This window comes from Diadema antillarum, unplaced genomic scaffold (genome assembly GCF_040938485.1).
Source record: "Diadema antillarum isolate AM-2024a unplaced genomic scaffold, OU_Dant_1.0 scf00000037, whole genome shotgun sequence".
In the NCBI taxonomy this organism is placed as follows: domain Eukaryota; kingdom Metazoa; phylum Echinodermata; class Echinoidea; order Diadematoida; family Diadematidae; genus Diadema; species Diadema antillarum.
In genome coordinates, this window is record NW_027270926.1 from 14644 (window position 1) to 29248 (window position 14605).

Sequence of the window (14605 nt, forward strand, 5' to 3'; positions counted from 1 at the left end):
CTATTCATGACTCAGTTTTAGTACATAACATGAATGACAAAGGACCAAACATAGACAAACACTTTGGAATGAATAACTTTCAAAAAATCTTATCTGTCTTTAGGTGAAATTTAAATGGCCCCTCAAGTAAAAAAAAAAAAAAAAATCAACCAATAAAACAAGCAAATGGAGACTATTGAAATATTTCACCCTCTTACATGTGCGCTTATGTCTTTCTCTCTTTATTTACAGTGGCTCCTGCTAGCAAGTCCAAAACAGGTGTAATGAGTTACCTCTCTATCTAAGTTGGGTCGTGCATAGAGCTCCCCTGTAACAGGGTCGATGGTAAAAATGAGTCTTGCATTGTCGTCTTCCAAGCCAAAGATGATGGGGTCATTATCTGGATCTGTCGCACTAAGTTGTCCCACCACGATTACTGAGAGGGAGAAGTGGTTAAGTTTTTAGATGTTGGCATATATGCTATTCCACATAAGTATACAACATAGGTTCACATTTGAGACCCTTCTCCTCATCATCATCATCACCATCACAATCACCATACTCATCATCATCAACATCATTAACATCATCATCATCAATATCATCATCATCATCATCACCATCATCACTTTTCACATCCGTTTCTTTCTGCAACGACATCAGAACAGAAATGGCTGCAAATTTTGATATTGTTCGAAGAAAGTAGAGCTATTGCATGTGTTCATTTTCAAAACAATAATTTCCACTTTTAAGTACAAGTGTACAATGTACTTGATATTGTGATGAGATTTTTTGACAGTCATATTGTCTGGCATCACACCAGCACAGTAATGAAACTGTGCAGAAAATCAGAAATACAGTATTTCACAAACTGGAACTTGGGGGTTACCTGAACAATGGATCTCTCATTCTTACAATACATGTACATATGTATATTAATCTGCTGACAGCAACAAATAGGGATAGATGAAGACTGTATGTTGATGGCATGAAAGCATTAACTTGACACTTTATTCAGCGGAGGTGAGAAAAAACAGAGTAGTTACACTAAGGGTTTATATTCACTCAAAGAGAGAGAAACATGTCTTCAAATAGAACATTTATACAAATTTATGATTAACATGTACAGAATATAGGGAAAAGACAAAACATGCAAACTCACACGGACTCTGTCCCTCAGTGATGGTGAATGTTGGTACGGTAAAGAAATCAAACTGGGGTGGATCGTTGGCTGCCCGATCTATGGTGAAAAAAAAAAGAATAACAGACATACATGAATGTATTTCATTATTCAAAATCATGAGACAATATCAAGCAAACATGCCCAAGTTTCCAGTAAGAATGGCAATAGTTGTGACCACACATAGAGCACTATTAGATTCATCAGCCTTGATGCCAAAGGAGTTCGATATAAAGGAAGGTATAAAGAGATGTCAGGTAGAGGTGATCTTAGAACATGTTATTGGGGGCCTAGTTTAGGAAGAGGCTGGCAAACTACATGTATAATAAATCACAATAGATACAGCTACTACATGGCAAAAATTACTTTTAGGAAATAATGAATCACCTGTGAGAATTCAACTTATTGCTTTGGTAACTGTAATAATAATTGCAGTTTGAAATTATGCAACCTAGATTTTCATTATTAAACTAAGCAAAAGAGTAATTGAGAGTGATGAGGTTTCACGACAGTGGAATGCTTCTAAAGTAGATGTTTTATGACATAAAACTGGAAGTATACTCCAAAGTCTAGCGTCATCTTTTTCAGAATGTCAGAGATTAATCATTTGTGTGACATATTACACGTCAACAGAAAATCGATACTTCTCTCTGTGTGTGTGTGTGTGTGTGTTTTATGAGGCAAAGTTTTGTTTCACATTGGAATATTTATTATTATTATTATTATTATTATTATTATTATTATTATTATTATTATTATTTATTTGGCAATTCAACATACAATACAAGCGGACATAGAATACAAATATAAAATCGTATTATATGATATGAAAATTGTGGTGATTCAGGTGCATGTCGCTGGTTACTCTAAAGCACCATTACAAAGATGATATAACTCCCTGCCTTGACATTTAAATAATTTAATGATAGTGACACATAACAGAAACACAGACACACTACAGATGCAAAATACATATGCGAAATACTGACATGTTTGTTACACCTTTGATAAATGGAGTAAATCATACTCATATACAGAAAATATATATTTTGTTTTCCTCCATCTCTTTTTTCAAATTTATTGCACAATGAATTAAAATCATCTGGGCAATTCCGCGGTTAGTAACGTTACATTTGAACAAATTTAGATATTTGTTTTTACTACTAAATTACCATTTATTCATTTCAAGCCAAAATTATGTCAAAAACATGTTCATCATTCCCAGGTTTATGATACAGAAAAGAATGAATACAATCCAAGAAATAATAGCATTGCTATGGCAAATTAAAGGGCTGGTTAGTAACGTTACGAAAAAAGGACATGACAAAAAAATCAATGTCTTGTAACAAAAAGTGTGCAAAAATTCAAGTTACTTCAAACAAAGTGTTGCATTAATTTCAATTATTGCATCATGACAAATGTTCACACAATGTTTTTTAGCAGTTCGACCAATAATTTCTTAGCTAGACCCCCAAAAGCATGGTTAGTAACGTTACGGTTAGTAACGTTACATTCGTCCGGAGTAATTCCACAGGTCATTTCACCCTTTTGTAATTGACAAAATGTCACACGATTTCTGGAGTATGTAAATGTATTTATCTTTTACCCTTTAGCAAAACTTTGAGGAAAAAATTTCAAAGGAACCCACTGTAATTTGCATTTAAGTGAATTTCAGCATCCCCAGTCCCACATGTACATTTTAAATGATGGTTTTAGATCTCGCGAAATCAATCAATACGAAAGATAAAATCTACTGAATTTGAAAGACCTTAATGATTGGTGAACATCCATGGCATTAGTTGATACCTAGATTAAAGAGTAAAATAAAGAGGCACATTTCTTTTATCCATGTCATGTCCACGTAACTGCGGAATTGCCCATCTGCATCTCTGCTGAACAAGACTGACATTATAAAAGTACCTGTGGGAAAGAAACATGGTAAATATTTACAGTATACCAATCAACCCAATAATCATTAGAGCATAACAGCACAACAATGTGAGTATACTTGTGGCATATAGTTTTTAACTTTTGCTACGAAGCAAATACGATTTTCATTATTTCATGTATGGCAGTGATATTTAACTCTAGTGTGTCTCCCAAACCGTCAGGCCATGGGACCCATGTATAAAAGCGATGGTGAAAATTTCCCTTTTAGGGGGCAAGGGGTTTAATACAAATGTTAACAAAAAAAATGAGTCTAGTTACATTACAAAGCAACATCAGTCACTGGAAATAGGGCTAAAGAACAATTTAGAGAAAAATAATATAGAAAAGCAATAAATCTTTCACTTCTGGATGTTTACCAATCATATCCTATTGCATATTGTCTCATTTGTCAACATGGCGATTCCGTCAGTTGCAAAACACAACGAAATAGAAAATGAAAGAAAAAAAAAATGTGATGGCCTTTGAATCATGCGTTCTGAATACTCATATAACTGTGTGATTGTGAAGGCTCCAGTATAATTGTGACAAATACATCTCTGCCCAGAGAGTGAAAGAGAAAGAGGGAGAGAGAGAGAGAGAGATAAAAAAAAAAGAGGGAGAATGATGATAATTGTAGCACTTAAAAGTCAGATCCCATGCGAATTCTGGAACACCCCAGTGCACTTTGCTCATGGTGCTAGCTGCCTCTATTTAGTTTGTGCTATAGTCCGTGCAACCCACAGGAGATACCGTGGGAAAATCTGTGCAGGTATTTGGGAGTCTCTTCTTGAATCTCTGCTACTCATGCTGTCTTGCATGGGAGCAGCGAGATACATGGGTGCAGTACGTGTATTACATTTTGAACTCCTCTTCATTTTTTTGCCAAAAATGGAGTGACAAACAAAGTTCAGTTACAGCAGAGGATCAAAGGACAGTTTACTATGAGTACACATTGGGACATCTACACTTTGTGATTCTTTGAGTTGACCCAAATGAACCTTGCTGGCTCCCCTTTCAAATTTCAATTTGATAACCTTTATGTTCATCTAAACACAAGCAATTGCTGCTTGCACATTCCCTTGTGTGATACAAATCCATTTCATTTGTATAGAAATAAATAACAAAAGGAAGACATGTTACTTATAAGAATTGCAGTACGTAAACATAAAATTCTACACCTTCATGTATGTGATGAATATGAGTACTGCTAGTATTTAAGTGTGTGTCAGATATACACGCTGACCAGGTTATGCAGCTTGCTCTTTGCTCTGAATAGATGAAGTAGGAACTTTTAAGTGCTTGGGTTATGATGCTACCATACACAAAGACCCCCATTTTATATCCTATTCAAGGGAAAGAGAACTTTTCCACGAGGGGATGGCGTAACGACACATGACATTGCACAGCAAGACTCAGTATGATTCAAATCTGCACCCCAACCTGAGCCATTCAATTGCAAGACAGACACTCTTAACAACTTAGCCACTTCGCCACCCTTGAACACATGCAAAAGTAAACAGAAGACTGACAATTTACACAGGAATGCCTGCACTGTAAATAAAAATCAAACAATTAGCCCCATAGTGAACCAAGGAAGTTGTAAGACAATGTAATTTCAAGGCACTCATTTGCAACAGACATTGTATTTGAGGAGAACCAACAAGTGACAAGGAAACAAACGAAAAGAAACAAAGGATTCTACATCACACACATTAAAAACATACATCCCATTTCCAATCTGACAAGGTCAGAAGCATTTCTTGAACAATAAGTTCAATCATGCAAAATGTCTCAGAAAAAAGAAAGAAAAAAAAAAAAGGTTATGATTGCACACATGCATAGGGACATGGCATTCCACTGCGTACAAGGTCCAGAGAATTTACACTACATCTATGTACAAAATATGATACAATGTATATTATGTAGGTATTGCATTCTTGAAACTCTACATTGATTATTGAACAAAACAGGAAAAGAAAACAAAAAAACATTCAGTACCGCAATGTTCTATGCTTGTTATGCAATGTCATTTCTCACAATGAGATGAAAGTAAGAAGATAATCATAGCTATGCTCAGGGCTGTCAATTAACCCTTCCATGTCCAAAAACACACTGAGGAAGATAAAAGACATACATGTGTATTTTCAAACATAACATCATTACAAAAAAAAGAGCATATATCTTTAAATAAAAAACATACTACATATTACCAAAAACATACTAGGAGGCCAATAGCAAATTACAATATATCTACACACATTTTTCATTGTCAGCATGCATTCTGTCAAAACTTTGTGCAACATTATCAACAAAGCTGAAGTGTTGGCTTATGGGTATGATAAATCTTAATTCAATAAAAAAAAAAAAAACTCAACAATTAATTTAAAAAAAAGAAAAAAGAAAAACTAAGAGCTGGGCTATCGAGAATGTGTGTCCCATCAAGATCAAACAGTCTGCAATGGATTTTATAAAAATGCAACAACTGTATACAGGTCATAGATTAAGTTGTGTAGTGACTGCAATTACATCTCCGCTTCATCATTTTGTTCAGGATATTGAAAATGCTTGCTGACAAGTACCCTGTTTTGAGACTTTGGGTGGTTTACCTGTTTATGAAACATGGGGCATATAAAATGGTGCCCTCTAATTGTCCAAACTTATGTTGATGGTTGAATTAACCTGATTAACGGTTACAGGTATATATACTTTTTTGCAATCACACCATTTTCCCCCCAGCTAACTGACTTGCTACAGAACATCATGGATCCTACTAAAAACACTGCAATAATCATAGTTTATGTGGCATGACCGCAATGGGAAAGGCAATAAAAAGTGCAATTTGTTGATGATTACAATCACCTGTTTAAATGGTTCATTAGTCATGGCAGGGACAGGAAATCATAATCTGTGCGAAATCGAAAATGGTGATGCATTTTTTTTTTAATCTATTCAATACCAAATATGTGGAGTGATACATTTGTAATCACCAAATATTACACAGTTGTTCAAACGCTCAACTTGGTGAAGGCCCACAGATTTATACGTGACCCTTCATCATGAAACCCACAAACTCCAATCCCATGGACTGATTATCCAGGACCCAGTATAGCCTGAAAATAGCATTTGGGGCCAATTCAACTGATTTGGAGGTTTCAGATGCTTTTTGAAAGAGTAACCTGCATCTATATCTATATTTGAAATGGAAAGCAAAATGACTCAGGATAAGCAGTGTTTTTCAAAGCATTTAAACTCCTAATATTTGGGGGTCTCAGCTCATTTTCTCAATTTTTCAACTATTTTTCAATGCTACAGAAACTACTGAAAACAGAGAGTCAGCAGAAGCTTTGATACTTTTACATAATCATGAATAAATGTTGTCGGTGAAAATTGATAATGTCTGGAGGCAAGCAAATGCAAATATGAATTATGCGATATATATGAATGGTTATACACCATATTTGTACGATTGAGCCATACTGGACATTTTGTTTAACTTGACGGAGCACGCCAAAAGTGGGAAAAGTGTTTGGGAGAGTGTTTGGAGATTGGGACACTGCATTGCCATTCAGCTAAGGGACCTTTGAGAGTGCAAACAAAGCACAAATCCAGGAATCCCCAGCAACCACTTCTGAGAGAAAGCATTCCGCTCATTTTCACAGCTTCGCCAAGTTAAGCCGAAGTATTCAACACCTCTTTCAATCGTGCCAAGCATCACTTTCTCTCCCCCCCCCCCCCCCCTTGTCGAAGACTCAAAGCCTGATTTCTTTAGATTGTCCATGCACTTGAAACTTATCAGCCTAACACCCAACCCCTAATCCAGCAAACACCTTTTCTCCTGTTTCTGGACTGCGGCCGACAAAGAAAAACACAATGCTGCCTTTGCGGAGCACTCTAGCATATACAGTGAAAAGAATAGAAAGGGGATAAGAAATTGAGCCAATTACACCCAAGAGCGTGTCTGATTGTCAATGGGGGTAAAGTGAGACATCCTCTAAGGGTAGAGATTGGAGATCTATACCCCCCTGATCCCACAACCAGCACCTTTTGGATCACTGATGGCACCCTTCAGGCCCACCACTTCAGAAAGCACCTAAAACTAACTGAAACTATAATTGCAGAATAGCCACATCAATAGCTACACTGCAAGTAACAGTCAGTCTGTTTAATATGAACACTTTGAATGTTTCTAATGTAGCTGTAAGATATTTTCACTCACACTTGTAAATGCCTCAATCAAAAGGATTTTTTTCTTTTATATTTCATTCTGAGATGTGCAATGAACATAATTCTGTCTATGTCATTAATGGTTTATGGCAAATTCAAACTTACTTTCTAGGTGATCATATTCTCAATCTAAAGACAATAGTCATTCATGGCAGAATGTCTTTGGGAACAATAAATATTCTATTTTCAAAGAAACAAAGACACAGACATTCATTGAAGCCCTGAAAACCTTGGCCTTTCACTAGATTTTCCTGTAAAACCAAATCTCTACAATTTATAATGCCAAATATTTGAATGAAGAAATGCTCTTGCAAGAGATAACATAAATTTGATATAAAAAACTCACCAATTTACAATTTAAACAATGTCCCCTTAGGTCTATGAAAAATGCTTAGATGATGAAATCAAACAGGAACTTCTAACTTCTTAACTTGTAGAAGAACTATTCAAAAATGTCCTTTTTTTTAAGTGTCTTCTGTGACTCATGGATGAATCTAGACAGTCGCCTTTAACCCGCTGAAGACTTGTCCCAAGTACATGTATACTTGGGCAGGTGTGTAGGGGAAACGTGTTATAGCAAATTCAGCTCGTCCTCAACAGGTTAATACAGTGTATTAAGGTGGAAGAAAAGTTCTGGTCTCTACATGTCTTTCAAGCATTACAATGCCCTGTACATCAAAAGGTGATAGGATAATGTAATCCTAAACTGGGCTTAATGGGAAGCTTAAGCCATCACATAATAACACCCCAATCTGCTTCTAATCTCCTCTCTTTGGTGGGGGAAGCCATATGAGTAGTGGCATCTGAGAGAAGCTATGTTAAGCACATGTCAAATAGTGAATGACATGCTGATAGTGCATGCATAATACTGTTTCAAATCAAAATGGGGTGAAGTGCACTAATTTCTTGTTTCTCTCTACAAATACAAATGAGCACACATGCATAATTACAGCCAACTCTAATCTTTTTGTCACAGCCATTTTTCTGGGCTGTGCATGAACAAAAATTAACACAAATTCAGACCATGGACTCTTGTCTATAAGATTTGGGGAACCTGGGGATACCAGGTTCCCGTATATCAGTTGACACCACAGGAACCTGTTATACCAGATTCCTGTAAGGAACAGGTTAAAAATGTTTCCTGTTTTAAGAATCTGAACTGCATTCTCCCATGTGACACTACATGTAGGCTCTTTGACAGTGTGTAAATATGAAGCTTTGAAAAAATTGAGGATGAAAATAAATGCCAAATGCCTAAAATAGATGGAAACATCTCAGCATGGATCCAACAGAGTCAACAGGCAAAGTAGATTTACCAATCTCTATATCTACCATATTGTGGTTACCATTCAGTATATGATCTGTCAGCATGGTGAAATTCATTCATAGATCTCTTGCGTTTGACAACATAACTTTCTCAAATCTTTTGCAATACTACAGTGTAACTGCAATTATTTGAATATTATCATACAGCTCAGTCTGTGAAGGTTGACAATGCTTGAAATTGAGCGACCACAATATCAAGAGGTACACAGCTTTGTACGTGTATATCTAAGGTGAAATTTTGTTTTCTACTGTTGAATGCACACACAATGGAGACTTGGTGTGGCCAATACATAGCAACACCCTTTCAAATTTGGTGTTCCTTCACTTATCATGTCATATTTGAAGAGGTAGTTTATCTTGAACAGGTTTAAACACAAAGAGCTGGTTTTCTTGCAGGGGTAAAGGAAAGTAAAAATGCAAATTCAAGCCTGGAAAGCTTGTATAGCCCAGGGCTGTGTGCACAAAGTCTGTGGAGGGGGAAGGATTAACAACACCTTAGCATCCTTTCCCCTTGCTCCTTCTCCATGACAAGCAATTACCATATAACTGAGAGTATTCTTTTCATTTGAAAGGAGTTAAAATCCTCTCCATCATGTAGAGATAACCACATCACTCTGGATAACAGAAATTTGTTTAGTAGACTTCAATAAACAGATGTGTCTTTTTTTTTGTAGAAGACATTAAGCATGTTTGCCACTGAAAATGACAAGTGCCACCATGAGTTATAGTATGTTTGTGTGTATCTTCTAAATGTGCTTGTTTGTCTTGTGTAAGCATCATATGCAGCTGTGACGCACTGATGATATTTTTTTTTCAGGAGTCTTTCTTCTGAATAGCCTCTTGGGGTTGCTCTCTTGGGCTGCGTAGATGACAGGATTCAACAGAAAGGAGGTTGAGTGACTTGGTGTGAAGGACAATTCATATATTTTATCAACTATTAGAAGTCAAATATGCAAGCCTGTTTGTGCCTGTATATCTTTATTGTCCATTCCAACAGATTTTGTTTGGGAAATTTGTGCTTGATTTTGGCACACATTCCGATCACAAAGGAACATCATACAGGAGAAGTTAAAGTGAAATGAATTCAAATGATTCACCCAATTCCTCGCCTAAACAAGTTTTTATCATAGTGGCAAATTATTACTGTTCACCATGGTAATTGTTGGACGAAGTACCTCACAAGAAATGTCAATTTGCACTCTGGGATATTTTCTCCTTGACAAATGTCCTAGCCTTGAAAAAAAAAAAAAAAAAAGATATGAAAGGGAGAGCATTGTGCCATAGTGGTAGGCACAATTGTATTTGGTGTGTTTACAATGAGACAGTCTTGTCTAATTTGCATTATGTCATCACAAACAACATCACTATTCCATGAAAACATGTCAAACTTCACAATTCTAGCATTATCATTAGATATTCTGCCCTGTCTTAATGCTGCATTTACTGTTCTGTTTAATTGACTGCAAACTCTTCTCATCAAAGGCAACTGGAAAACAGAGTGAAGTTTCCCCTTTAATGTGAAAAGACAAATAGACTTGCTTTCTTGACTGATTTTCAAACAACCGAAAGGTACAGTGTATTATTCAACGATGACCAAAACAACAAAATCGCATTTGGTGTCAATTCAAGAGGTGAGAGGGTGGGTAATACAAGAGAACAGACTCACACTAAGTGCAACCTCTCCAGATCTTGAAGACACTCACAGGTTTGTTTTTCTATTTATTCTCTCCCTTCTTCCTACATTTGTTTCTTTCTTCTGTCTCAATATCTCCTGCGCCCTCCCGCAAGAAAGTCAGCCCTCTCTCCTCCACTCTTCTGCAAGGTCGAACCGTTCCTGTGCAAATTTGCTCACCTCCCCCTAACGTGAGGGAAGGATGGTTAAACACCACTTAACAACTACCCCTCGGTAAAAAGAGAATGTCCGACACGAGCGTGGTACCATCCACCCCTTGTCTCTGCTCACTACGTACCCTAGATTCACTGAGCAAAAGTGGAACAGGGCTGATGTTGCAGACAAGGGAAAAAGTAAACCCAGGCAGGGTGTCAGTGAGGCACTTGGTGATGCTCCTTCTTCATCTTCCTCATTTTTCCCAAAACATTAAAGGACAAGTTCACCTTCGTAAACATAAGGATTGAGAGAATGCAACAGTATTAGTAGAACACATCAGTGAAAGTTTGAGGAAAATTGGACAATCGATGCAAAAGTTATGAATTTTTAAAATTTTCGTGTTGGAACCGCTGGATGAGGAGACTACTACAGCTTGTGAGTCATATGCGTACAACAGTATAAACAAAATGTAAAGAAAATTCAACATATTTTCACTTTTTTCGCATAATAAAAGAGCACTTGACTTGCCTCTTTCTAAAGGGAGGGGGAATAATATTACCCACAACATTTGTTGGTAACGAGTCGGGGGAATGTGCACTTTTTTCAACAGATGAAATTTTGTGAAATTCTCTATATATTTTCCTTATATTGTTGTACGCATGTGACATCTAAGTTATTCACACACTGCAGTAGTCTTCTCATCCAGCGGTTACTGAAAAAAAACTTCAAAAATTCATAACTTTTGAGCGGATTGTCCGATTTTCCTCAAACTTTCAATGATGTGTTCTACTAATATTGCTACATTCTCTCAATCCTTATGTTTATGAAGGTGAACTTGTCCTTTAATCTTCAAATCCTTTATTCCCTGTATCGATCTAGATGGACATAATGCCTCCTTTTAAACCTTGGAGGTTTATCGAGGGCATTTCTACAAAGTCATGGATTATTTGCTTCAAGATTACCTTTCAATTCTCTTTTCAGGACATACAAGTATCTGACATACATGTACAAGTTGATCTCATACATTTTAATCTTCATTTCTAGAAGCTATCTATGGCATGGATTTGGATAAAGTGGTTGAAGAAAACTAGTACCTCATATCTTCACTCCTCTGCTTGATTATCTCATGCTTTCAGAGGGGTTCTTGTTACATATTTGTCAAAAACACTTGCCCTAGCAAAATCAAAAACTTGTGAAGGACTGTTGAGTATTTGAAAGCTTGAGGGTACATAGCCCCTCTCCCAGCATTTTAAAACCTTTTTTTTTACCCCTCTAAGTCCACTATGAAGAGTGACAGAGAGACGGAGACTGACGTGTGTTTTGTATGAACTAGAATAATTTGACAAGAGGGATTAGGGTACTTGGGAAGGAGGTAGGTCACCTGCAAGCTCCGGGGGTGGGGCATTGTTAGATGACTCAAAGGACCAGTGCTTCTGTGGGTATATTGATTTCTTCAAGTTTGCAAACACTTGGGATATTCATGGCAACCCAGCATGAACAGAGGTTGAAATAAGAGGGCAACTCCTGGATATTCAAAGCACTCTGCCTTACTTCAGCTTGCATAGAATTTGAAACCATTGGCAGAAGAACTGGACGGCGATACACATTTGAGCACTCCCTTTGGATGGATGTTTTAGATTGCACATCTGAAGTGACAAAATATGATTCAACTTTATTTCATTGTTGCTAACCAATGTGATGAAATGCTCTCACATTAGGCTCAAAGCATTTTCAGTCTCTGGTACTACTTGCACTTGAATAGTCGAACAGATCCATGAATAAATTTGAGTGTCTGTCATTGGAAACAGGTAGAACATACAAACACTATCAATGTTAATGACAAGAGTTCATACTACACAGATCATCTTTATAGAAAAGTAACATTTGGTATACATTATTATACATGTACTTCCATAAGCTTTTGTGATACATATCTAAGAACATTTAATTCAGTGAAAAAAAGTGACAATTTGTGAGCTCTTGTGGCTAATGCCTTGATCAGATGGTGCATATCTCCCTTTAAATGACAAAACAGGGAACACAGGGATATGCAGCCTATCTAACATGGCAGCACCTCTTTCATAGTGCTATTAAAAGGCAAGCAACATAACCTGGACTAACTGTATAGCAGAATCATGCATGACATGGATGAGTGAAATCAAAGAAGGAAAAAAATACCTTGAGAGATTGTGTGATGGAACATTGTCAGGTTGTTGTGATATGTCTCCCAATTTGTGTGTTGCAGGGCTATGAGATCAATATTGAGTATGCAAGGTGAACCTCCCATTGTCCTTTTTTCAAAGCAAGAGGCATGGCTGCCTGTCTCACTCACTCGCACCCCCTCCTCCTCTTACCCCCCCCCCCCCCCCCACACACACACACACAGATACACTTAGTTGTTGACTGATGGAAGTGCAAATGCATGAAGTAACTGGTGATGGGGAAAAAAAAATCGGAGATCAATGTTCTCACAATATACAATGATATGAAGCATTCGCTATCTATTTATATCTACACTGGATCCTCTTTACCCCCAAGTACTAACTATATTAAGATTCTGGCTACACAGGTTACAAAATATCCTACACTTTTTTTTCACACATCTAAAGTTAACAGCGAATGCTTCACAATCTTTTATATCATCCAATTATGTCCTAGTATGGTTTCATATCATCCAACATGCAAGTAGTCAGAGGTATATAGTGTTTGCCAATTACTAATGTGCATCATATGTAGTCTATCCTTGGAAGACAATCTTTTCTATTAACTGGTGTCCACATGAATCTAACAAAATCAGTTGACCTGAAAGACAGGTAGCATACAATAGATCTCAAACAGAGGCAGAAATATGAGGCACTCTTGCATTCCTTCTCTTGTAAAGCCTCAAACTGTCTTAAACCAAAATAAGACACAAGAGTCAGGAAATGCGTCATCTCATCATCGGGATTTGACGCATACATGAACAACGGCCGGGCGACAATTTCAAACGAAACAATTTCTTGTTCCAGTGGATCTTTTGTTGTACCATTAAAGAGAGAAAACCATCCTCATTATCAGGGGCATTGTCTGCCAACATATTCCATTTGGTCTTTATCCTGTGCTCTGAGTAATATTCCCCACCAATCAATACATTCCTGCGTAAGTCAAGCATCAATGACATCCATTCAGTGGCTGGCTCCCCATTATATTTTTTTTGAGGGGCAGAGGTCGAGTACGAACATTTGCCAATGCCAAAAGTATCACAACTGTCACGCACAATGTACAGTTGTGTACATTTGCATGTCTGGATGTAACATGAATACATAAACCTGTCTCTACAGTACACCGTATGAGAGGGGAGATCGCGACTCCAATTCCCCATCACAAACAGATGCAGTGATTAGACCTTTGCATGGTCTGTTCTATACCATTCCTTTCCAAATCTCTGCACAATAGAGATGAGGTGAAAATCTCGAAGGCGAGACCATTATGGCAAGCCAAACTTCTGCAGCAGACAATGAATTGTGGTGTGTCACCTCATTATCCATACAAAAGTCAGGGATTGCAAGAGGAAGAAAAATGCGCATAAAGCCGACTTTGGCAATGTAACCTTTACTGTTTTCCTAACTTGTAATTCTTTTGAAAGAAATTTTCCAGCGAAGAAGTAGGGCAAATTATACTGTGTATCACTTTAAAGTTTAGCATCAAACAAATTCATTTCTGCCAATACCCATAGAACTATTTTCCTGATATTCACAATTGGTTGAATTATGGTGGACTGACAGATGTGTAGTTGAGGGGCATAAATTAACAAATCAAGAGCATACACTTGTTCAATCATCACATCTGGGCCCCATTTCGTAAAAGATGTTATGATAACAACTATTGCTGGAATGGCAACTTCCAATAGCAACAGCCAATCAGGAAGCTGGATAATTGTCGTTACCATGACAATTGCCATTCCAGCAAGAGTTGCTATTGCATCAACTCTTTATGAAATGGGGCCCTGGTCTTAACTAAATGACATCACAGCCAGAATAAAATATGCGTACATTTTACCAATTTACAATCATCTTACATTTAGTTGTCATTTACCTTCAGGGTAGGAACTTACCAAATGAGGACTGACAAAAGAGAAAACAGGAAATATATTACATAAT

The 14605-nt window shown here is 37.1% G+C and overlaps 1 protein-coding gene across 1 annotated transcript in view; it reads right to left on the bottom strand.

The window, feature by feature from the left end:
• LOC139708929 (uncharacterized) overlaps window positions 1–14605 on the bottom strand; it is a gene marked incomplete at its 3' end in the record, with an annotated part of 93493 nt that overhangs the window by 14410 nt on the left and 64478 nt on the right. Inside the window, exons 33-34 of the mRNA XM_071620898.1 lie at window positions 1142–1219; window positions 273–415 (exon numbers count right to left, since the gene is read on the bottom strand). Of these exons, the coding sequence (XP_071476999.1) occupies window positions 273–415; window positions 1142–1219 (221 nt within the window). The remainder of the gene's footprint in view (window positions 1–272; window positions 416–1141; window positions 1220–14605) is intronic.